Source organism: Podarcis muralis, chromosome 1, assembly GCF_964188315.1.
Source record: "Podarcis muralis chromosome 1, rPodMur119.hap1.1, whole genome shotgun sequence".
Classification (NCBI taxonomy): Eukaryota; Metazoa; Chordata; class Lepidosauria; order Squamata; family Lacertidae; genus Podarcis; species Podarcis muralis.
In genome coordinates, this window is record NC_135655.1 from 117035837 (window position 1) to 117060602 (window position 24766).

The 24766-nt window shown below is 39.9% G+C and overlaps 1 protein-coding gene across 4 annotated transcripts in view; it reads left to right on the plus strand.

Moving 5' to 3' along the window:
* The window catches only part of TLK1 (tousled like kinase 1), a 66344-nt gene that overhangs the window by 29462 nt on the left and 12116 nt on the right, over positions 1–24766 (plus strand). For 3 of the 4 annotated variants that reach the window (XM_028749932.2, XM_028749950.2, XM_028749961.2), the window contains exons 2-15: positions 2389–2507; positions 3113–3184; positions 6870–6945; positions 9603–9641; positions 10255–10301; positions 11981–12067; positions 15259–15348; positions 16855–16947; positions 17847–17957; positions 18922–19058; positions 20304–20492; positions 21396–21462; positions 22326–22423; positions 22751–22832. In XM_028749932.2, the coding sequence (XP_028605765.2) occupies positions 2389–2507; positions 3113–3184; positions 6870–6945; positions 9603–9641; positions 10255–10301; positions 11981–12067; positions 15259–15348; positions 16855–16947; positions 17847–17957; positions 18922–19058; positions 20304–20492; positions 21396–21462; positions 22326–22423; positions 22751–22832 (1307 nt within the window). The remainder of the gene's footprint in view (positions 1–2388; positions 2508–3112; positions 3185–6869; positions 6946–9602; positions 9642–10254; positions 10302–11980; positions 12068–15258; positions 15349–16854; positions 16948–17846; positions 17958–18921; positions 19059–20303; positions 20493–21395; positions 21463–22325; positions 22424–22750; positions 22833–24766) is intronic. The other variant, XM_028749941.2, reaches the window with a different exon arrangement.

Sequence of the window (24766 nt, forward strand, 5' to 3'; positions counted from 1 at the left end):
AGAAATCTTGAAATAGGAGCTTCTAGTAAATGTATGAATCTGATGAAGTAGGCTGTTGACTACCAAAGCTTTTGTAACAGTTGGATATGCTAGTTAAGACAAACTTAAAAATAAATTCATATAAACTGCTTGTTTCCTTAACTACACTTTACTGCTTTAATAATGCAAAATGAAACATTTATAACCATGGAATATGAAATTGTTCTGTTTGACATATTTAAGAAATTTAAATCCATAAATGCCTTGGTTTAATACAAGCAAAATTTCAAATATATCTGGTTGGTTTCTACTTCCTTCTGTGAGTCTTGGTTTGTTGGAATGTAGTAGTCACCCAAACTTTCAGATTTTTCATCTGAGGCTTGGGCATCCACAGCAGGTATTTCGCTCTTTCTTCTTTGCAGCTACTTCTGTCTTTTTATTCTCTCAGCAAGGCAATAAGCTGCTTTTCCCCTAGTCAGCAACAGTGATTTGTAGGGAGAGGTGAAAAGGTAGACTATGAGGGAGGGGTCAGGCTAAAAATGACAGAAGAACCAGGATGTTCTCTTCCAGCATCTCCAAGCAAGAGCAAAGGTTACCAAAAGAAGGCAAGCAGCAATTCACAAACAATGAAAGCCCTGTACATTATGTGTCTTATGAAGATGTCTAGGATTGATGTATATGTCAGAAAAGTAATTCTCTAATTACAATACTTACTCTTAGCTAAAGTTCATAGTTAGCTAGGAGAGAGCTTAACCATAAGTTCAGATGGCACACTGGGTTCAGATGGCATGCTAAGCCAACCCTTCGCTCAGCACAGGGTTGAAGAAAGCAGCTGGCTTACAATGTGGTCTGGCTTACAATGTTGTCTGAACAAGTTTAGTGGCTACTAGTCAGGATAGCTGTTGCTCTGACTTAGTAATCATTTTTTACATTCATTTCAAGGCAATTTGCAAACATACCGTGAAACAGCAAAAATGTTATTTTAAAAATAGAAAAACAGTAACTAGAGGGAGGTTTAAAAACAATAAAAAATAAATGCTTAAGGCAGGTTTTCATTCAGCTGGAAAAACAAATATGTCTTCAGTTATAGGATCTTAGAATTGTAGAGTTGGAAGAGACCCCAAGGGTCATGTAATCTAACACCCTGCAAGGCTCAAACCACCAACCTTATGGTTAAAAGCCAGACTCATTGTGCCACTGAGGACTCCAACTTGTTTCCAGAAAGTACAGATATTGGGCACTATTCATATCACAACAGGGATGCTTTCCCACAAAATGGACAGTGCATCTCAGACTCTATGGAGTGGGCCTCTTCTTGAGACGTTAAGGTGAAATTCCTGCAGAATGCAGTGACCTACTGGGAATATAAGGGATAAGAGGTTTTCTCAAGTAACCTGCTCCTGAGCTGTATAGAGCCTTTTGAGTTACTACCAAAACATTGACTTTGATGTAGTAGCACGTTGGCAGCCAGTGCAAATCTCACAAGGCAGCCCTTTAGGCAGTTTAGGGAAGTTTTTAATGTCTGATGTTTTATTCTGTTTTTAATCTGTTGGGAGCTGCCCAGAGTGGCTGGGGAAACCCAGCTGGATCGGTGGGATATTAATAATAAATTATTATTATTAGGTGTGTGCAGCTGGTAGTTTGCCCCTACAAACAATACAGAATGCATAACATAAACTTTGCAGCATTTTTGAGGCCTAGTGGCTTTGCTTATCTTCTGAAAAACATTGCTATTGAGCATAGCTATGCAGTTCTGTGTAATTTCTTTCCCAGCTTTGGATAGCATATATGGCAGGTATATCTTGGATTGTGCTCAAGATGGGCATCTATGCAGATGGAGCACCAGTGACTTTACTTGGAATATACCCTTTTCTGAAGGAAGACTGTGTAATGTAGTACATGCATGTCCCGCTATCTGCCCGTTCAATGTGCAGAAATTCACTTATCTGAACGCAAAGAATTAGGCCTAAACCTTGCTATACAGCCCACTGGAAATTGTCCAGTTCCTTACTTCCTAGCTTGTTTGTGCTTTGCTGGTCAGTGACAGCCATTTTCAGGCAGAAAACATGCAGGGAGGAAGCGAGATCAGGCAAAATAGAGAGCAGGAGAGATCAGACAAATCAGTTTCCCCTTTGTCTCTCTTTTGCTGGTTGGCTGCAGCCATTTTAGGAAGAAACCATGGAGGGAGTGGGGACAGACATTGAGCAAATCCTGGATTAGATATATTCGCATAAGACTCAGTGGAAATCATGGACTCGTTATGCGAACTTTCACCTAACAAACGATTTCCAGGGAGCACATTGTGTTCTGTAAGCGGGAACTGCATGTACTGATTTAAAATGTAGGAATTCTAAGATTGCATGTGGTTGCAGTTACACATTCTATAACAAATGAAATGTTTTCTTCTAGGTGCAATGGATGAGCTTCATAGCCTGGATCCAAGAAGGCAGGAATTGTTAGAGGCTAGATTCACAGGAGTAGTGAGTGGAAGCACTGGGAGTACAGGAAGCTGTAGTGTTGGAGCAAAGGTAAGTAGAAATATTAGCTGTACAACATAAAGTGCTCTTTTTCTACCTTAGCAAGTGTATTAAGCAAAATATCACAATGAGGTACAAGAGAAAATGCTGAAGTTCATTCAATACCTGGAGTTCATTTTAGCAGCATCTTCTGGAAGTAGTTGCACAAGCTATTGACTACGCCAGAACTGCTAATTATGTTCACATGGTGACCAGAATATGCATGTACAGTGGTGCCTTGCAAGACGAAATTAATCCGTTCCGCGAGTCTCTTCGTCTTGCGGTTTTTTCGTCTTGCGAAGCATGGCTATTAGCGGCTTAGCGGCTATTAGCGGCTTAGCGGCCTTAAGAAAAAGGAAACAAACTCGCAAGAACTTGCAAGACGTTTCGTCTTGCGAAGCAAGCCCATAGGGAAATTCGTCTTGCGGAACGACTCAAAAAACGGAAAACCCTTTCGTCTAGCGAGTTTTTCGTCTTGCGAGGCATTCGTCTTGCGGGGCACCACTGTAGGTGGTAGTTTCTGGAAACATAGACTCTGATACTATCTTAATATTATATAATTTCTAACTAGCTGTTTGAAACATATTATGCCAAATAGTGTCTCTGTTTTTCAACAGGCCTCAACAAATAATGAGAGTTCTAATCACAGTTTTGGAAGCTTGGGATCTCTAAGTGACAAAGAATCAGAGGTATGAAGAATTTAAACAACTAAACTGACACTTCTAATGTAAGATTGTTGTAACTCTTTTTCATACTTGTGTACATTAGGCCTCATTCTTGAAATGTGCATGCCCGTGAGATTTTCCTGAATGGTTCTACATTGAAGATCTGGAAAGAACCAATATTTTAGTGTTTGTGCAAGAAGATTAGAAATGCTATGCTGGTCATGTACGAGTAGATTTGGTTCTATTCAAATGGAAGGTTTGTTAACCACTTTTAGTTTTCTGTTGGATAACGCTATCTGAAATATTGGGATATTGTCAATAAAACACGTTTATAGTTAATGCAGATCAATTACTCATCTTTAAAATCTTTCAGTGCATAGTGGCTTCCAGAATTACAGCTGCACTATTATGTGTGCAATTTTCGGTGATAGCTTCATTTCAAAGACTAATCAAATGTCTGTCTATTTTATTATGAGATTGGAGTTGATTGGTAATACCTTATATTCCTAAGCTATGACTCTTAAATAGAACTATATACTATTTAGCAGCTGTACTGCTAAAGGTTCCTTTCAGTTCTTGGAATAGCTAATTCTGTACACCTCAGAATTTCTCCAGCTTGCGAACCTTTCCATAAATTTACGTGGAAATGACGTGTAAAGCTTCCGTTGGTGAAATTCAGCTGTACGTATGTAGACGCCTGCCCGTGTAACAGGAATTAACTGTCTTCTCCAACTCCCCTGGGACCCCAAACCCTCTAGAGCAGAAGTTGAGGGCACATGGAGGACTGCAAGGAGGAGGACGGGAAGGTGAAGTCCCTGTTGTGTGAGCAGATGTCTGTTCTGCTAATGCACAGACAACATTGGTGCGATCAGCAAGTAACAGTATGGCTTTTTTCCAGTCATACAAATACCTGTTTCCTTCTGCCTATATATAACCTACCCAAAGAGTCCCTTCTTCGAAGGCCCTGATCACTATGCCATCTCAAGTGAAGTGTAGCCGTGGCTACAAAAGGCAGGGCCTTGTCAGTGCTGGCACCCTGATTATAGAACAGCCTCTGCAGAAAGATAATTGCCTGGCACCTTGTTTATGATCTTTGTGGCAACAGGTGAAGAACTTTTTATTCACCCAGGCCTGGTAAACTTTTGTTTTCAAAACAAACCATAGGGACCATATCCAGTGTTGCAGCTCCACTGGCACAAGGGCTTAAGTGTGCACAATGGAACTTCCTGTTCCTTTCTTGTCCCCTCCAGCCTCACCCCCCTGCATTGTCAAAATCAGCTCCAGATGATTGACAGACCCTCCAAAGCACATTTGGGGCACAAAGGGAAGAGAGAAAATGGAAATCCCATTGCTCCTGCAGAACCCTGCTGGTGCAGCATTAAATACAATCCTAGATGTTTCAGTACATTTTCAGATAAACCTCCTCCCCCCCCCCCCCCGCTCTGTAAATTGTTTTGTTCTGTCTCTGCTAAGAATCTTTTTGTTTCTTTAATTGGTCTTGGTTGGTTTTAATAACTCTATTTTTAATTTTTTTAATGTTGTATGCCTCAATTTCATAAGCTGCCTAGATACGTTCGCTGGTATATGTGAGCACTAAATCTTTGAATGTGTGTGCATTCTCTTTTTCTCAAGATTGTAAAAAAATATTTGACAATAGAGCTCCTGTTAGGATGTGGTTGTAGGGTTGTAATTTCAAAAAGACAACAGCTTTCTGATTACTTGTGATTTCTCCAAAGTACTTGACTGTAAAATGTAGGTTATGCCTGGGATTCAAAGAATGGTGCAGCTAGTTTCATGTGGGGTGGGGGTGGGGAGTGCACGTTTTCAAGCAGCAGCCTTCTACGTTACATGGCAACTACGTCCGAAAAAAAGGGGGTTTCTAAAAAGTCGAGGACTCATCACATCATATCAGCATAAGAATTCCCACTTGACACCTATAATCCCTTGTGCATGCCTAAAAGTAGATCTTTGCATCAAATTCTTCACATGAATGTAAAACACACATTTAGAACGATAAGGTTTTTTTTAAAAAAAGCTTAACTCAGAAACAGGACAGACTTCATTTCTCCTTCGCTTTGTCACTGTAGTTGTCAGTGCACCTAGCAATTCATCCAGTACATACATTAGATTTGGCACAACAACTTCTAGCTTGAAATGGGCTTGCTTGTATTCAGGAGCGTTCCAAAATGATCGAAGGGTCATCTGTTTCCGATCACATTGTTGGATTGTGGTTGAAATGTGAAGAATTTAGAAAATGCTGTTTTGACTCAGAATTACTTAGCAGTACATCCCCCCCCCCCCCCAAGCTATACTTGGATTTCAGCTGTATATGGGAAATAGTAATGACTTCTGCCTACTGTTTTATGAGCAAATGGATTCCAGTGCCTTTTGGCTTCTAACTTTTCTGTGTTAAACTGTGATTAAAATTTGCTGACTCTTTATGTTGCACCATGGTTTGTTTGATTGTGCTAACCCTATCCAGCAGCTTAACTTGGGTTCCAGGCAACAAGCCACAATCTGAAGCCATGGTTTGTTGGCTCACAAACTAGCTTTGTTTTTAACTATGGTTTGGCATTGTGTGCAAACTGAGTATCCTTCCTTAACAATCTTTTTTTTTTGGCCTCTTCACCCCAGATGCTTGTTGAGCTATAAAGACATATAGAATAACTCATTGTTAACTCATGATTTGTTAAACAGTGGCTTAGCATTATGTGTAAACCTGGCCAATAAGGGAAATAATATTAATGTGTAATTGGGAAATTGCAGTTTTGCTTTCTTTTGAAGCTTGGTGGTGGTGGTTTGGAGCTTGTGTCCTAGGAAAGCATGCGTTTACTGTAGCTTTGGTCCAGAGTTATCCCATCTGTGAATGGAAATGTTCATTCTGTTCACAAAAGGGGTTTAGATCCTTTGAAGGCACAGGTTGGAGGAAGGCAAGGAGACAATTTTTGCCAATTCCCCCTTGTCACCATGAACACTGCTCACCCAGTCCTCTGTAGCAGCTCTTGGGGGGTGTTGTTGCTGCTGCTGAAAGAAGGAATAATTTTGCAAGAAACACCTCTCCCCACCCCAATTCCCTTATTCCACCTGGAGCATCTCATGAGTGGAGCTTTTTGTGTGGGAATTCTCAATCCAACTCTGTGCTCTTGTTTACATTTTTAAGAATACTTTTTAACACTACCTTGAATGTCAAATGAGAGTGTACAAAATGAATGGCTTGTATCAATTCCCACGCCCAACATACATAAGCACAAGGGGTTGCTGTTGATCCCTCCATTCCATTCTGGAGGGTCTCCTGTTTATTTCAGCCGGGGGGGGGGGGGTATGGCAGATGTAGGGGTTGCCTCAGAAAGGGAGTGTGTGCAGTAGGAAGGTCATGTGACAGTTCTTTAGATCTGATCCAGTCTTTTCTTTAGCTCGTGGTTGTTACAGTCAGCTTGTAGAGATGTTTTCAATATTTATATGCAAGCAAATTAAAGAATAAAATAAGATTAAATCAACCTGGTTTACTGGGGCGATAGAATGAAATAGCTGCAGTAACTTGGTGCGAGTAGGGATTTTGTACAATTCCTAAAAAAACATTCTATGTGTCACCTTGGAGATAAGTGAAGCTGCCTATTGGTTGAGCATCTCTTTTTAATGCACATTTGTGCGTAGAACTGTTGCTGGCTCCTTTTCTATGCATTAAACAGCATGATTTTGTGTCTGGCAGACTCCCGAGAAAAAACAGTTGGAACCTTCTAGAGGAAGAAAAAGGAAAGCAGAAAATCAGAGTGAAAGTAGTCAAGGTATGATATATATCATGTACAGCTGATTATTATTTTTTAATTGAATCATCTAGTAACATTTCAACTTCTTGGGAAAGAAGTCCTCCCTTTATGAACATCACACCGTTGCTTCGCATTGTCAGCGGGCATCTAGCTGCACCGAGTAAAAATTCCACTACAAGTTGAATTTGGCTTATGTGTAATTACGGTTTTCTGCTTGCCAAATTGTAGTCTCTAGCAGCACTTTACACAAATATGGCCCTAGGAGTTAGTTTCCTTCTTGAAAAGACAGGGTGGAGTCAATTTTGTAGTTATGCTGTCTTCAGCTGAACAGTCATCCATTATGGTTGTTTTAAAAACCAGCATTCTTCCTTGTTGCTCTTTTCATTTCATATCATTTTCAGTCTGTATATCACTTTTCCACATTACTGATCTCGAAGCAGCTTACAACCTGTTGAAATGACAAAATATAGAACAAAAAACACTGTGCTGTTCTACACTCATTCAAAAGATAATGAAAAATTAACAAAATCCAAGAATCTACTTTACATACACATAATATTCAACAAAATATTAGCAAACAATAACAAACTCACCCTGTCAATAACAAATTAATAATTTCAAGTATTGTTAACGAAGCAAACAGCATTTTTTAAAAAACAGTTTTATAAAAGTAACAAATTTCGCTTGATTTTGTCTTAGGGCTTTTCAAAGTAGTCTGGAAGGGACATGCTGCAAGTTTTATTTTGTCTTTTGACAAACACTCGAAGGATCAACGATTCTCTATGGATGTCAATAAATATACTATCTCAGTTTGGAGATGTGTTCACTCGAGAGCAAATAGAGTGTAATAGAAAAATGTTTTGAAGTTGAGGTGGTCTATTAGAATTTTATAACTAATAAAACTAGCATTGGAATTGATAAATAGCACTCTGTATTGCTATGAAGATTTGGAACAAGAAATAATATCTGGTTGCTTCATTTGCTTCTATTTGATTCAATTGCTGTCAGTAATTAGTTCTTGAATACCTGTCTCATTATTCTAAAAGGCTCCCAGCCCTCCTTTGGAAGAGAGTGTGCTTGGTCCTGGAGAAAATGCTATTTTTAAATTACATTTTCTTATCTTTGTAGACTTTTGTCCAGAGTACAAAAGTCAATGTGCTCAATACACATTGATACATGCACATGCAGAGTAAACATGGCTGCTTGTTTAACTTTGCAGATTTGATGCTTTTAAATTAAATTCAAAAATATCAGAAGTTGATTTGCATTGTTTAACCATAGCACAAGCTTTGAAGTGTGTTTGTGTGGGTGCTTCACAGAAGTGCTGCTAAACAGAAAATGTATAATAAACTTGTAAATGGCTTATTGTTCCTACTATCTGAAATAGAAGAGAAATGTATTTTAGGAGCAATCCACAAATTAGCTTTAAGCGACTGTTTCGTTGGAGGACTTATTCCACTAGGTCTAGTGAGTAATGTGTTACTTTATCAAACTTGTCTGAATGGGTTTTGCAGAGCCCTATTTTATTTCCGTTGGAAGAAATGGTAGCTGCTGGTTAAATAAAGAGGAGTGAAGGACCATCTTGCTTTATTGTTTAGATAAATAGCCATTCCTTTCATAAACTCATTAGAGATGTGCTGTTGTACGACACACCTTAGAAGTGAGAATAGTTTGAGGGTTATAGTTGACACACAAACAGCCTCCTAGTTCCTTCCTATACCTTCTTTTGGACTGCTGCTGTTGTGTCTTAGATTGCTATCTTGTCCGTCTTCCCAAAAGATATCAGGGTGACAGGCTCTGCTAGATGTTATTGGCATAATTTTGCACTTTACAGTGGCTTGGACCCAGACACAATTTGCTGCCATCTCACAGAGAACGCTCTCCTGGAGTGTATGGTTGGTGGTGCTCCAATGCTTATTTTGGGGTGCACACCACTATTGCTAATTCATGGTTCTAATAATAATAATAATAATCCATAGAATGACTGGTAGACATTTTGGAAAAGGCTTTCTGTAAACTTCATTCCAAGCTACGGTCAAGTGGAAATTGCCGTCAGTAACGAATTTTCTATGGAAATAGGCATGAGACCAGTGCTCTGGAACAGTCTCCTATTACTCTTCATGTGATAACTTTAGACAAATTTATGGCTTTAAAGAATATTTTGGAGAGGCAAGAAAGCATTTCATGATAAAAGGAAGTAACACTACTTTTTAAAAGCAGAAGCCTGTGTGGGTGAGAGAGATTCACGGTCCTTTTTTTCTGTACGTGGGAGATGGTCGTAATGACTTTGAAAGCTGTCTCAAAATGTCATAGGCCAGTATCAACAGCATCTTGCAAGTACAATTGATGATCCTATACTTGACTTATAAAGCAGTAAAAACGAATGTAGGCTGTCCTCCGTGTGCATTGTTGCGAAGTGTAAGATGTTATCTATACCATATTTATATGTAGAGAGTGTTCAGAAAGTTGTCTGTCTTTTCCATTCCTTGGAGATGCATCAGAGTGTTTTGTGTGCGTTCCAAGAGCCATATGGCCACTTTATTTCAGTCGGCTTTTGGTCAGGGGTGTTAAGGCACCAATGCACATGTTCTTAGCTTTAAACTTTTATCTTTCTGGAATTTGGGGTACTTTTATCTTCTAGATTTGTTTTCAAACTATGGTGATTGGTCTTTAAGGTCTTGCGCTGAGCCATCAGGATCAAGCAACTCAGAATGGTAAATGGATATAAGATGCTGTGTTTCCTTGTTACTACAATGGTCATACAACTGCTCAAATGTCTTTTGCTGACTAAATCAGTCCTATTAATTATTCAGCCTGTGGAATTAGGATAAGAACACAGATAAGTAGGCTCTTACTTACAAATCCTCAGACCACAATCAATCTGCAACCATAAGGTGTTTAAAAGGCCTTGTTTACTGCAAAAAACCTAGTGTGGCTACCAGTGCGATCTTGTACATGTCAGCTCAGAAGTAAGTTCTGTTGAGTTCACTAGGTCTTGGTTGGAGTTACATGGCTATAGGATTGTGGCCCTGATTATCCAGGATTCAGCAAACATTAGTCACGAATAAGTCCGCTGAAAGCAATGGGACTTTTCAGTAGTAACTAACTATAAATCTGGAGAAATAAGGTTGGTGCATATAGTCTTTGAAAAAGTGATTGTTTAGACATTCCTAAAAGATTAATGCAAGGAAACAAAAGCACTTGCCAAACTAACGAGAATCTGTGAGAAGCTAAAATTAAACAATACCTTACAGCCTACATATCGCACAGCAGAAATGATGCTTTTTTTGTCTCTCTAATCTTTTTGATGATGATTTTATTTTTTAGGGAAAAACATTGGTGCACGTGGGCACAAAATTAGTGACTATTTTGAAGTAAGTGCTATGATTTCACTATATTCTAGTTACGCTGTTTCTGTTTCATACATCAAATGTAGCTTTTTCTGAGGGATATAAACTATTGTATTTGGTTGTTTATTTTTTATTTTGTATATAAACATTTTTTTCTTTTCTTCATCCCAAAGTGCATAAGGTAACAAACATTTATTTAATCCCTTTTTGAATGCCCTCTCAAACTATCTATATGTTGATTTACCTTGATGGGGAGAAGATGGTTGTCACTGAACCTAGTGCAGGTCTTCTAAAACTGTGGTAAACTGAATAAAACGGGGTGCATTTTGACTTTTTTGTAGTACTTAAACCATACAGTTCCAGTTGGAACAGGGGTCAGCAACCTTTTTCAGTCATGGGCCCGTCCACTGTCCCTCAGACTGTGTGGTGGGCTGGACTATATTTTGAAAAAAAAAAAATTGAACGAATTCCTATGCCCCACAAATAACCCAGAGATGCATTTTAAATAAGGACACATTCTGCTCATGTAAAAACATGCTGGTTCCTGGACCGTCCTCGGGCCGGATTGAGAAGGCGATTGGGCCGCATCCAGCCCCTGGGCCTTAGGTTGCCTACCCCTGAGCTAGAAGTTCCAGATAGTGTTGCTGTCCTTTCACCTCCCAGCATACGCCAATTGGAAATTTATACAGCTAAAAGAATATGGATTTTGTGACCCAGTCATGCTATTGCTAAGTTTCTTACATCGTTGCTTTTGTGAAAAAGCTTCAGACATATAGTCATAACTGGAGACTAATGGAACCTAGTAGGAAGTGTGACTCTATTACAATGTGCTTTTTAGCACAAATGAGCAAAAGGTGTCATCAGTAGATATTAGCTGCTGCTAATATCCTCAGTTTTAGTACCACGTGCATAAATTGTCAGCAGCTTCCTGAATTTACATATTTAGTCTCGATGGCATTCTGCACTATTTAATAGATTTCTCAGTTATGGAAGAATTGCACAACCTTTCTACCGTTAAATTTTGCATGCCTTTCCTGTGACATTTGACAATCCCTGGTTTCCTAACTGTAATACTGTATGCATCTTCAACAGTTTAGTTTTTTGCTTTCAACTTAATTTACTTAGAATTTCACAAAATATTGAATTAAGCAAGTTAGGAAGCAAAAGCATTACCAAAGACTTTCTCCCTCATTTGTGCTTGTTGCTAAGCTATGCTTGCTGGGGTAGCTTTTCCAGGGTAGTGTCCCTCAACAAGCTATTGCGTATGTATTCTATGTTAGCTGTTTCTAGAGGCCCTTGATATTTTAAAATGTTTTAAATGTGTATTTATTTTATTTTAATAGCATTGTTCTGTTATTTTGTTTGCTGCCCTGGGCTTCTTTCAGGAGGATGGATGTGGTACAAACTTAATAATGTACAAGCTGGAGATTGCTCCTGCAAAAGTGAACGCCTTTGCCTTAAATCTAAAGTTATAATGGCAGTAATACTAAGTTTTGCTCAAGCATCAGTTAATGGGCAATTAGTTTTTATACAGAAATAAAAATGAAGAATTGTTGAGTGTTGAATTGCTGTTGTGATAAACAAGTTTGTCTCAACACACCCCATGCAAATCACTCTGAAGGGTATTGCATTTGATTACATAATCTGAATTTTGCTTAGTACATTTCTGTTAGAATATAATTGATTTGTTCACTTTTTTCCAGTACCAAGGTGGAAATGGGTCTAGCCCAGTAAGAGGAATGCCTCCTGCGATTCGCTCTCCTCAAAATTCACATTCCGCCCCTTCTTCCGTAAGTTTACTCTGTATAATTATCAGCTTATGATTCAGAAATGTTCATGATAGTCTTGCAGAGGCAGTGGTTTGATAGATTGTTCCCTTAGAACAGGAAACGTTTGACCAGGACTGACGGAATTGGAAGTACAACATGATCTGGAGAGCCACTGTTTCCCCAACCCTGCCTTAGAACACACGCAAAAAACACCAACAACCACTTTTATTGTATTGTTACTTTTTGTTCGCCTCCCTATTGGTAGTATGCTTGCATAGAAACCAGCGGTTGAGTCTTTTTGCCGGGCAGTGTGATAGGAGTCTTCTGTTTCTCCTTTTTGCATGTCCACATGTTGGGGGTGGGGAGCCAGATCACAAATAACAGTGTAATGTTAGAAGTTATTAAATGGCCTTAATGGGGGATAGCCAATGATGCTCACGTGATTGAGAAATGGACTTCTGTTTGCATGATGGGACTTATCCTTCAACTCTCTGGAGCAGATTTTTGTGGAGTGTAGGAGGTGTAGCGTCTAGGAGAGGAAAAAGAAGTCCCATTGTGTGAGCAGACATACCTGTATGTAGTTGAATGTTGCCCAATAAAATTATTCAAAGTGTCAAACTTCCATGATTTGTCAGTTCTTACACTTGCACTTTTTGGGAAGTAATTGGCAAGAGCATTTGAATGTGGGAACAGGTTCTTACTGTTAGGTTGCCATATTTCAAAAACTGAAAATCCGGACACAAAAGTTGTTGAGCTTTTCTTAGTTTTGCCCAAAGTTGTTGAGCTTCCCCACCACCCTGCAAAATCACAAAAAAGAGTCAAAAATCAGTGATTTCCGCCCAGACACTGTTTCAGACTGCTGTATTCCAGTTATTTCCAGGAAATTCTGGACGTATGGCAGCCCTGTCTTGCTGAGCACTGGGGTAGAATATTGCCAGAACATTTCCAGCCCCTCTCCTTATACGATCTGAAGAGAAACCAGAGTACTCCCCCACTCCTTATTCCTTTGAAAAATATTGCCTAATAAATTTTTTAATGTGAAGAGGGATCTGCAGGTAGTCAGCTGGGTTAATGATAATGCAGCTTGTAAAAAGGTGAAGGTCCAATCTAGAATGGTAAAATAGATTTCGCACACCCAGTTGTACCTGGTTAGAGAAATGTGAGACATTTTTAAATCTCAAGTTACTATATCTCACGGAGGAGAATTTTCCCTCTCCCCCGTTCCCGGTCCTACTCCAGTACTGACAAAAGCTTCAGACTTTATCTTCTAGTATCTGAGAAAATTGAAGCACTTGCAGTTAAATACCACTGCACGTTTAATCTAATGAAACGATGGTGTCTTCATTCAGTGGGTCTGGATTACTCCCCTGGTATTTCTCCCTCAATTCTGCTATAGGCAAAGAGGGATTCTCTTGGGAATCCCGTTGAATTAAAACAATTACATGAAGGTAGAAAAGAAATGTTTTCCTCCCCCCCCCCCTTGCTCCTTCTTGTAACTATATAAAATCCACAAGCATGTTCAGTTTACAGAAACAAAAACAAAAAAACCCATACAGGTTGACTTTTTCTTTAAAACAGAGTGTTTCCTCCTAATTCTTTTTTTAATAAAAGATAATTGAGAGGGGTTTCAGTTATGCATATTTGGAAGTTTGTCAGTCCTCTTTTTCCAAACATGTATTTCAAGACACTTCCCCCCACCCCCAATGGATTTTGGTTTGGGGTGTCTGGGGCATATCTTTCCAGGCAAAGACGCAGCGCCGCCATGAGCAATTTTCTTCCCCACACTTCTCCTAGGCGTCTGCGTCAGAGGTGGGAGAGAGCCACCTTCTGCTGTGTCCCCACAAAATAGTAGGGAGAAGCAATTCGTGCTTGTCCTTGGACTATTCTATTAAATTATTTCTTAGAAACCTCTAGGTAAGATCTGCCATTGCTTAACTGTTCCCTTTCTGATACAGCAGTTAGGGAGGCTGGTGTTTTTGTGTAGCGTTGCTTCAGAAATGAAGCGTTCAAATAGGGTTGCTATATCCTGAAGAGCAAAAGAGGACAGTCTCAGCTGCTGTCAGCCCAAGCTCAGGTTGGCCACGACTGCAGCATGCAGAGCAGATATTTCCTTTAAAATGTAAAAATTCACCCAGATGTGCATGCTGGCCCCACAAAAGAGAACATGTCCAGGTTTCCCCAGATGTATGGAAATTCTAACCAGCCATTACCATCTAAAGGAAGAATATTGCCTGATCATTTGTGGAATGAAATATATTTTCCCACATACCCTGTCTCAGCTACAATCTAGTAGTTGATGTGTTGTTGCCTGTTAAAACAGCTTTACCAACAAAGTGTCTCCAAGCATTTATTTTTTTTAGAAGAGCTATTAATTTCCAATAGCTGTAATTTGTAGTGAGTGTCTTTGAAATAATATTGCGCACCAAAAGTATTAGAAGATGCAGCAAAAGCCACCAGTGGTTCCCCTAATTGCCTTCCTCCCTATTGTCTGGAAAGTCTCTGCAGTTGCTGAGACACGTAACCGGTTGCTAGAATTTGGATAGTGATACAGGACAAAAATGTTTCCATTAAGAATTAGCACATTTACAAACACAAGTCTCAAGTCTATTGAAAAATAAATTGGTAATACCTGAGGATGTGAACCTGTCCAATGCAAAAGGGGTGAGGTGTAAGATACAGAGGTCCCTTGGTTCTGTGCTGTCTCTCAGAGACCAATTTATGTTGCTGTATCCATGCAGTTGCCTTATATGATAGTCTTACTACCCCCTTAGAGACCGTTTGAAATGGTATTTTCTCTGAAGGTGCATGAAATGATTTCCCCCCGTTCATTATAAAATAAATAAATTGGGGACAGTTCTGACATTAGTGGCAGAGGCAAATGGTGACTTCGTAACATTCCCTGCAGACGATATTCTCATGTACCATGAGGAAGTTTCTGTCCTCCGAGATCTGAATAGTGTAGCTTTTAGTACTGGAGAATGAAGAGCCATGTGTATTCCAGTTGTAGGTACTTACTCCTTTTAGCAGAAGAAATAAATGGCTGGTTTTTATTCATGGTCTGGCTACCGTGGAGTCCAAGCATTTCAGGTGTGGGGAGGGAGAAAGAGGACAATGTCTGACCAAGCAGTTTCCCTTATTTTAGCAATTTACTTCGTTCTTATTTCTGCTTTCCAGTCACATGTAAATCTTATATTTTATCCGTGCACATTTAGGTTCGACAGAATAGTCCTTCTCCTACTGCATTATCTTTTGGGGACCACCCTGTTTCACAACCAAAGCAGTTGTCATTTAAAATTACTCAGGTGAGCACTCTGGATTGTAATTCTATGCTTAATGCTGAAAATACATGAAGCCATTCTGTTTCATTATTCTACACACATACACATCAGTTCTGATTTGTAACCGCTGCTTAGAAAAGGTAGCGTGTGGTTAAAGCTAAACTTGAAGTGTTTGTTACAGTGAAAGATTGAGAGTAAATAGAAGCAAGCCATTCTTCTGCCTCTATATTTTACACCCATTCCCAGCATAACAACACGTGATCTTCCTAGGGAGATTACAAAAATATATGTATGGAGTACAATTTCAGGACGGATGCTCTGGGATTTAAGGTCTCGAGATTCTGATAGATGGAAATGAAAACATCAGCAGGAGTTATTATTATTAAAATTTATATACCGCCCTTCGTAGATCTCAGGGCAGTTCACTACATAAAAATACAAGGTAAAAAACACAAAATACATAATAACGAGATTAAAATGGAAAAGCAGGGTGCAGGTAAGTTTTATCAAGGCTGTGTAAAGTAAAGGTAAAGGTACCCCTGACTGTTAGGTCCAGTCGCGGACGACTCTGGGGTTGCGCGCTTATCTTGCTCTATAGGCTGAGGGAGCCGGCGTTTGTCTGCAGACAGCTGCCAGGTCATGTGGCCAGCATGACTAAGCAGGGAGCATGGGAGTGTTGACATTTCCATTCCACCTTAAGGAGCAGACGCATGGAATAGTTGCGTGTCACATGTCTGTTTACATTCCAGCACAGCTTGCTGGGAACTTCCGTTGTGTATAGCCTTTGCTTTTTCCCTGTACTCTCTGAGACGACGAGAGAGAGAGGCGACATGTTTCTTTGCCTTGATTTATGATTAATAGATCTGTAGTTGTGGTATGCTTCCACAAGCCTCATGCCTATTCTGTGTGCGCAGTTTGCTGTGCTGATACTGTGCCCTGGCTTTGAAGCCCAGGTTGCCGATTTATGTCGGAGCAGCTGCCGATGGTCTTCGAAGCGGGAAGACTGGAAGGCGACTGCTCAGCTGGGGCTTGCCAGCTCACCTCCCAGCCCTCTGCATGCCGACAGGGAGTTGTAGTTCAGAACATCTGGTGGGCACCACATTGGCTCTCTGTGTTTCAATTTAACAGATTCCCTTAGGTCCAGAATGCTTGTGAAGTAGCGGAAGTGTGTGCCAGGTGAGGTGTTCCTCGCTATGGTTTTCTCTTTTAACTTGCAGGACTCAAAACAGAAAGGTGGCATAGCCATTTGTGCAACCTGGCATGACTGTGACCAGTGCTGCCTCTTCTCTTGAGTCATGTATGCACCCAGTTCAGCACAATCTGGATTATACAAAAGGCATATTGCTCATTTCCTTCTAAGAAAGGGAAGAATTTAGAGCTGCCGCTCTTCAGGCTTCTGACAGTATTTGCTATTTTGCCTAAGCTGAATAAGTTTGTGGTAAATTAAAAGGCTGCATTCTGATGGAACTTAGATGGAATTTGATAAATATTTGCTTTCCACTTCCCTACTATTTATTTTTTTTAATGTAGACTGATCTCACAATGTTGAAATTAACTGCACTTGAAAGTAATAAAAACCAAGACCTGGAAAAGAAGGAAGGTCGTATAGACGATTTGCTCAGGGTAAGTATGATAACGGTAAGATTAAGAGAGAAATATAGGGTTACTTAGACTGCTTTTAAAATGGCAATTTACTTGTATTGCATATGACTTAAGCTATCAGAAAGACATAGAAATGTATAGTTGCCAACATACTTATAATACTGCATCCTCCAAACTCTAGGAATCTTTTGTGGGGCGTGGACTGATACCATATTTTTAATACCTGGGGAAAGAGAAGGCACGGCTTTGGGTCTATATGTATACAGTTCATAACTGGCACTCCTCATTTCCTGTATTTGTGATTTGTTCATGCTCAAAAATTCTTTAGGAAAAAAGCCGTAAGAACTCAGTGGTATAGAACTGAGTGAGCAAGGTGGGTGGGAGACATAGCTGTCAACTTTTCCCTTTTCTTGCGAGGAATCCTATTTGGAATAAGGGAATTTCCCTTTAAAAAGGGAAACATTGTCAGCTATGGTGGGAGATGATTAGGTTGGGAGGCGAACTGAGTAACTGGAAAAGGAGGAGGAAAGATAACACACAGAGATTTTAAGAAAGTTAGAATGTACCACCTCATTAGGTCACTTCCTGGTTCACCCTTGAAAGCTATTTTAATGTCATCAGAGATGGAAGGGGGAGTTGTCCAAAGATATGAATGGAAAAGTGAAATATTTTAATATAGCTGGGATTTGGACACAAGTGTGTCACCCAACCTAAGCTGGAGAGAACTCCAAACAGGCCAATGAGGACTGAGCCTGGAATGCTGTTTGTGTGTGTGTGTGTGGAATGGATGGAGAATAAATGAGAAATGGAGATAAAGGATGGAATAGTGCAGCTGAGACCCTATTCCAGAAGCTTTCGGCCTTGCAGCATTTTATCGCAGGGCCCCACTGGTTACAAATACAATTTCATTTGATTCTCAGGCTAATTGTGACCTACGACGACAAATAGACGAACAACAAAAGCTACTTGAAAAATACAAAGAAAGATTAAACAAATGCATTTCAATGAGCAAGAAGCTTTTGATTGAAAAAGTAAGTTGGATTTTTAAAATATATTTTTTGTTCAGTATCCACAGTGAAGAATACTCTGTCCTCCTAATCCTGTAGATCAGGTTAAACTGCAATGGCATGAGCTGCAGTTTGTGTCATTTCAGTAAAAACCCGATCCAGTCAGCAGTAAGGTGGGTCAGATACCTCTGTGTCCCCCTCTTACTGTAGCAGTGCAGGAAACTGCTTCTCTGGGTTGATTCCCACACAGCAAGAGAGAGGCACTGTGTAAGGTGGGGGCAGATGTATGGATTTGTCTCATAGGTAGATCTTCCCTCCAGGATGAAATGAGGAGATGAATTAATGGACAAGAGGAGGTTGTTGTGGTCATATGTAAGAAGATTAGAAGACCTACTACCCTGATGGTGCTGTATTTAAACACAGAAATAGATCCCTGGGTCCTGGGATCAAATTCCAAGCTGGTATGAGGGAGAGTCATGATAAAATAGGCTTAATTGGAAACTATTTAGAAAACTGGAAGAGGTTTCCCCACCCCACCCCTTCTGATGCAAAGTGGAAATAGCCCTCTTTCCTCCCCTCCGTTGAGAGTAGCAAACCTGTCCAGAATACAGTCTTTTTTTCAGGAACAGGAGGAGGCTTTAATAAAGAATGCAGAAGGTTTCAGCTTTCAGCGCTCTCGTATTTGCCTTGCTTGATACCACAAGCACAAACCAGTAAGGCACTCGCAAAGATACGCAAGCAACTGCATTCTGCTCGGCGTTAGCAATCTCAGCTGATGTGCTAACTTGGTGGGTGCTGAGCTGCCCCCCACCCCCCACCCCCGTGCTGAAGAAAATGCAATACCCTCACAAAATGGAAGCCTTGAAGGAAGGTATCTTGGATCCTTGCACAACAAAATAAGCATCAGTGTTGCATTTCTTGTGGCAAAAATCTGTTGCAGAGAAGGAAGGGCTCTAAAACTAACTGGTGATATTTTTGACTTCCTTAGAGCACACAAGAAAAGCTGGCAAGCAGAGAGAAGAGTATGCAAGACAGATTACGCCTTGGGCATTTTACGACTGTTCGACACGGCGCATCGTTTACCGAACAGTGGACAGATGGCTTCGCATTTCAGAATCTTGTGAAGTTAGTCAATATTGTGTTTTTAAATTGTTCGTAATTACTAGCTCCAAGGAGTGGGTGTTTTTATGTAAAACTGCCGGCTTTGGGATTACTTTTTACACACATCATGGTATTCAGGCTTTAAAAAAAAAAAAAGAAGGGGGAAAAAGACGAAATCTCAGGATACAGTAGAGAATTGACTCAATCAGCTGTCTGTTGAATTTCTTACATTTGGTGATTTTGAAAGCAAACACATGAGTAGGCTTGCATGAGTTTCTCAGTGAGACTTGAAAACAAAGCAGACTTTTAGAACATGTAGATTAATGACTCTCAGCTTGACCCATGCATCTACAATATATGAAGTACTTTGAGCTATTGGTGTGCTTGTTTACCATAAAGGAGCAGCAACAAGTAAATGAGAACCTAGTTGACTTGTCTGCACTTCTACTAGCATAAAATAGGGAATAGGAGAGGGAGAGCCTGTAGTTGCTGGTAAAAAAAAAGTTGCTTCAGTAACATAATTTAGCAGAGACTTGGCAGAGGAGGGAATGACTGAGAAGGTGTATAGGTAGAATCAGAGTGAAGAAAAGTAGAATTCCTGTGTTTTAATTTCATGGTTTGAATAGAAGGATATCATGTGTAGTCCATCTGTTTTAGTAGTAATGTTACTAAGCCATAGTTAAGAAGATGGCTTGGGATGCCTCTTGAAGTTGGCACGCATGTCAGAGAACCCTGATTAACTAAATTACTACTTTGCATGTTGGATCCTACATCTTACATGTGTCTTGCACAAATTCTTTTTTTAACCAAGCTTCTGGAACTATTTGTCTTGTAATTCAGTTATTTGAATGAAGAAAACATGGCTTATACAGTGGTACCTTGGTTTGCAACCGTTTTGGATTACAACCACGTCAAACCCAGAAGTGCATGTCCCTTTTTTGGATTACAACCCATTTTTTTTGGATTACAACCCCCCACCCCCCCTTTTTTTTGGAGGCCCCATTGGCGAAAGCATGCCTTGGGTTTTGGTTTACAACCGGACCTCCGGAATGGATTATGGTTGTAAACCAGGGTACCACTGTAATGGAGATGTAGAGGATATTTGGGGACCTGTGACCTGTGCCAGGTCAAATTTGGCCCGCAGACTAGAGGTTCTCCATTCCTGCTTTAGGGAATCAGCTTAAATCCACAAGAGTTAAAACATTTTTTTAAAAAAAAATAAAAAATCAAGTCTGAAAATCATCTTAAAACAATGCTTTGGCTTTGCAGGCAACAGGAGTGGGTAAATCAACAAAGGGAAGATATAGAGAGGCAAAGAAAACTTCTGGCAAAGCGAAAACCTCCTGCTACAAATAATTCTCAGGCGCCCTCTGCCAATTCAGAACCTAAGCAGAGGAAAAACAAAGCTGTCAATGGAGCAGAAAACGATCCGTTTGTTAGACCCAATTTACCACAATTGTAAGTTCATACTTCTTTTCTAATTATGTATTGAGTATTTGTCATGATGGTGCCACAGCCACCTGTTTGTAGCCGTTCAGAAAGTTGGAAAGCTAAATCTTTCTCCCAGCTTGCAGTGGCCCTGGTGTTGTGGCCTGGGGGGTGCTCCAACGATGTGTGTCTTCCAAAAGTGTTGTTAATTGCAGCTTGCTTGTTTTATCCCACAGAGCTCTATAGGGCCATTTCCGAAGCCTGCCCTCTGTGTTCTGTATTTTAGTTATGACAAGGGAGGGAACTGATTTTTGTATATGATTCTCATTTTGGTTTAGAGTCGGCAAAGTGGTGTAAGATATGTAGGTGTTCCAATGAATACTAAAGCTTGGGTCCCAGATTGGTACTTGCTGAATCTAGGACGTCAATAATTCAGACTCTTCTGGCATCAAGTACCCTTTCTATTTAAGAACATCACTGTGTAATCTGTTGCTTGTTCCTATAAATGCGACATGACTTTGCACTTTATTCTAAATGTGCAGTCCCACATTATTACAGATACCTAATATCTCTTTGTCATCCTAATATAAGATGCCTTGTGAACCAATAGCATTTAGCACATACTGTAATATCAGCTGCATTTGATTCAAACACCAAAGAGTTACGGGAATTACACTGTTCTTTGATACCTCCCTGTATCTTTTAGGTAGGAGTGTGGATACAATTTTGGTATCAGAACATTTTGTTCCACATTAAGCTTCTGATCATTCAGAATGTAGCGGATTCTACAAGATGCTGGAGGAATTGGCTTTCTGTGTTATGAATCGGAAATAAAATACGTTTTTTCCCATTCAACTTTTAGTAACATGTACTGTGACTTTTTGTGTGCAACTTTGGATTAAAATGGTTTGTTATCTTTGGTAATTCCTGCAGGCTAACACTAGCAGAATACCATGAGCAAGAAGAAATTTTCAAGCTTAGATTAGGACATCTCAAAAAGGTATGTTTAAACTGGATCTTTTTTCTGATCACACAGTATTGTAACCATAGACTCTACCCCATTGGTTATAGATATGATCCAAGTAAGCTGTTTAAGATTGAAAGAACCATGCCTGTAGCAGGAGCATGCTTTAAAATACTATATAGAGCTGCTCAGATAGTCAAAAGTTGTATGTCACTTTTAAACTGAAAGGTGTATGGTGATTTTGCATCGCTTGTGAAAACTTCAGTATTTTGTGTCTTGCATTATACCATGAGAATAGCCATTCTGTTAAATGTCTAGTTTTTAATCTAAATTCCATGCTGTCATTTTGAATGACAAGAGGAAGGTATACATAAATTACATGTTGGTAATGTTAACATTTTCCATATGCCCCCTGCAAGGGAGGTGTGGAAGGTGACAACTAAAGAAAAGGCCTTCTCAGTGGTGGCCTTCCCATTTGTGGAATGCTGTGCCGAAGGGGGTGACACCATCACCATTTTTTTATAGAGTTCAGACAAATCCCCCCCCCCATGGTTTTGTAGCCTAATTTTCTGCTTATCTTTTATGCACGTCACCTGTCTCCACATACATATCATTTATACATATCATTCACCTCTACATGACCAGGCAGGCACAAAAGTTTTTGAACTTGTTCAGTTATGAAACTGGTTGTTTGGCTATCCCCATTGTTGCAAGAAAAAAAATGGAATACATCAACTAGAGGCTTTGTAGGAGGAAATTAGGTGTACGTCTTTCAATTTCTCTTTCAAATGTTGAGATCCTGAAACAAACAATTCCCTGGTTATCAGCTGAGGGAGGGATAAAAAGTAAACAAACCAACAAACCTTGAGATTTCATACATTATTTGTTTTGATTTGCAGGAAGAAGCTGAAATACAAGCAGAACTTGAACGTCTGGAAAGAGTTAGAAATCTTCACATACGAGAGCTCAAAAGAATAAACAATGAGGATAATTCTCAGTAAGGCACTAGATTTTAATCTCGCATACTTACTCTTCTCCACTTCACTCGCTCTGGAATAAATGACACACAGATATCCATGCCTCAACTCCGCAAAACCTGTTTTTGTTTTTATACAAGCAGCACACTTATAATAACAACAACAACAACAACAACAACAACATAGAATGTATTTTAAGTTGAATCAATACTGCTATGATCCAAAACTATATGAAACACTGCACTCCAGTATTTCTTTTTTTGTATACACAAAAATAATTAGTATTAAAATTAAGTACTTGCCTTTCTCATTGACCAATGTTCTTCCTTCTTTTTTTTAATAATAAGGTTCAAGGATCATCCTACGTTAAACGAGCGATATTTGTTACTTCATTTACTTGGTCGAGGTGGATTTAGTGAAGTATATAAGGTAATGTCCTCTTCTTGGCTGGTAATATTTATTTATTTTTTAAACGTATGCCTACCAACATAGATGACCCTCTCTAGAACCAATTCACTGAAAAACATTTTAAACAACAAAACTATATCAATTTAAAAGTATAAAAATAACCTCTCCAGGTTTTCCTGAACAACTAAAAACTGGTATCAGGATAGAAAAATATAAAATTCAATCTGTGTCCAGAGAATACCCGAACCTTTCAGCTCAAGCTTTGGTTGCAAAGAGCTGTACAGTGGTTTGGATTTGATATCCCGCTTTATCACTACCCGAAGGAGTCTCAAAGCAGCTAACAATCTCCTTTCCCTTCCTCCCCCACAACAAACACTCTGTGAGGTGAGTGAGTGAGTGAGTGAGTGAGGCTGAGAGACTTCAGAGAAGTGTGACTAGTCCAAGGTCACCCGGGTTACATACGCTTCAGGTTACAGACTCTGCTAACCCAGAAATAGTACCTCAGGTTAAGAACTTTGCTTCAGTATGAGAACAGAAATCGTGCTCCGGCGGTGCGGCAGCAGCAGGAGGCCCCATTAGCTAAAGTGGTGCTTCAGGTTAAGAACGGACCTCCGGAACAAATTAAGTACTTAACCTGATGTACCACTGTGTTGGAATAAGCATAGAGAAGGCAGAATGCCTTTTCTAAGCTGGTGCCTGCTTTTTTTTAAGTGACCTGTACATACATTTGAAAACTCTGTGTAATTTTTCTTCAGAAATATGGGCCTCGTTTGAATAGTTTAGGTTTCCCATGGTTTAGTGTTACAAGGGAGGCTACATTCAACGAAACATGCAGGTTATTTGAAACTGAAGCTTGGTGACCCCTTACAGTTGTGCTGAGATGGTTGTGAAGGAGTGCTCAGCTTGCTGTAACATGTTCCCATAATGCTAAGAACACGTGTGAAGGCAGCTGGTGCCCTTGGTCTGCACATTGCAGTAAACCAGACCTTGTCTATAGCTTGCCATTGGCAAGGAGAGAGCTTAACCAGTTCAGATGACGCACTAAGCCAAACCTTGGCTTGTCTTACCACAGTGCAGAAGGAAGAGCAAAATGACTGTGAGGGCCTCTCCAGGAACCCGCAATCCTGGTAAACTATAGTTTGGTTTACCTACCCTATCACGTGAACCAGGCTACGGTGGTACCTCGTGTTACATACGCTTCAGGTTACATACACTTCGGGTTACAGACTCCACTAACCCAGAAATATTACCTCAGGTTAGGAACTTTGCTTCAGGATGAGAACAGAAATTGTGCAGCAGCGGCGCAGCAGCAGCAGCAGCAGCAACAACAACAACAACAGGAAGCTCCATTAGCTAAAGTGGTGCTTCAGGTTAAGAACAGTTTCAGGTTAAGAACGGACCTCTGGAATGAATTAAGTACTTAACCCGAGGTACCACTGTATTATAGTGTGTGTTCCTCTGCAGTCTGAATCAGTCAGAAAAGGGGTGACCAAAATGGTCAGGGCGCTGGGGCGACTTTCCTGTGAGGAATGGTTACAATGGTTGGGGCTTTGAAAAGGTTGTGTCAGGAAAATATTGTGGGCCAATTAATAATAAGCAGTATTTATTCATTATGACAACTGCTTTTTAGTATTTTGAATTAGTAAATGCACGAGTACTGATCACTCTTATTTGAAGTGAATGTTCAGACTAGGAGATAGTTTAAGAGCAAGTAACCAGGCCATCTCTCAATGTGTAGGAGTGATAGGGAGGGCAGTTTATTTGGCCCCAAAGGCAGATTATGTACAGTGTCTTGGTTGTTGAAATAAGCAAAAATCAGAAAGGTGCCAGACAAATTATCTGACTCTTCTGAGACCATTAACAATAGTATGTTGGCTTCTGAAAAGCTTCTGAGAAAACAGTCAATTAAAAATTCAAGGTTTTTTCCCCAGTATTGGGCCAGATATGATGTATTG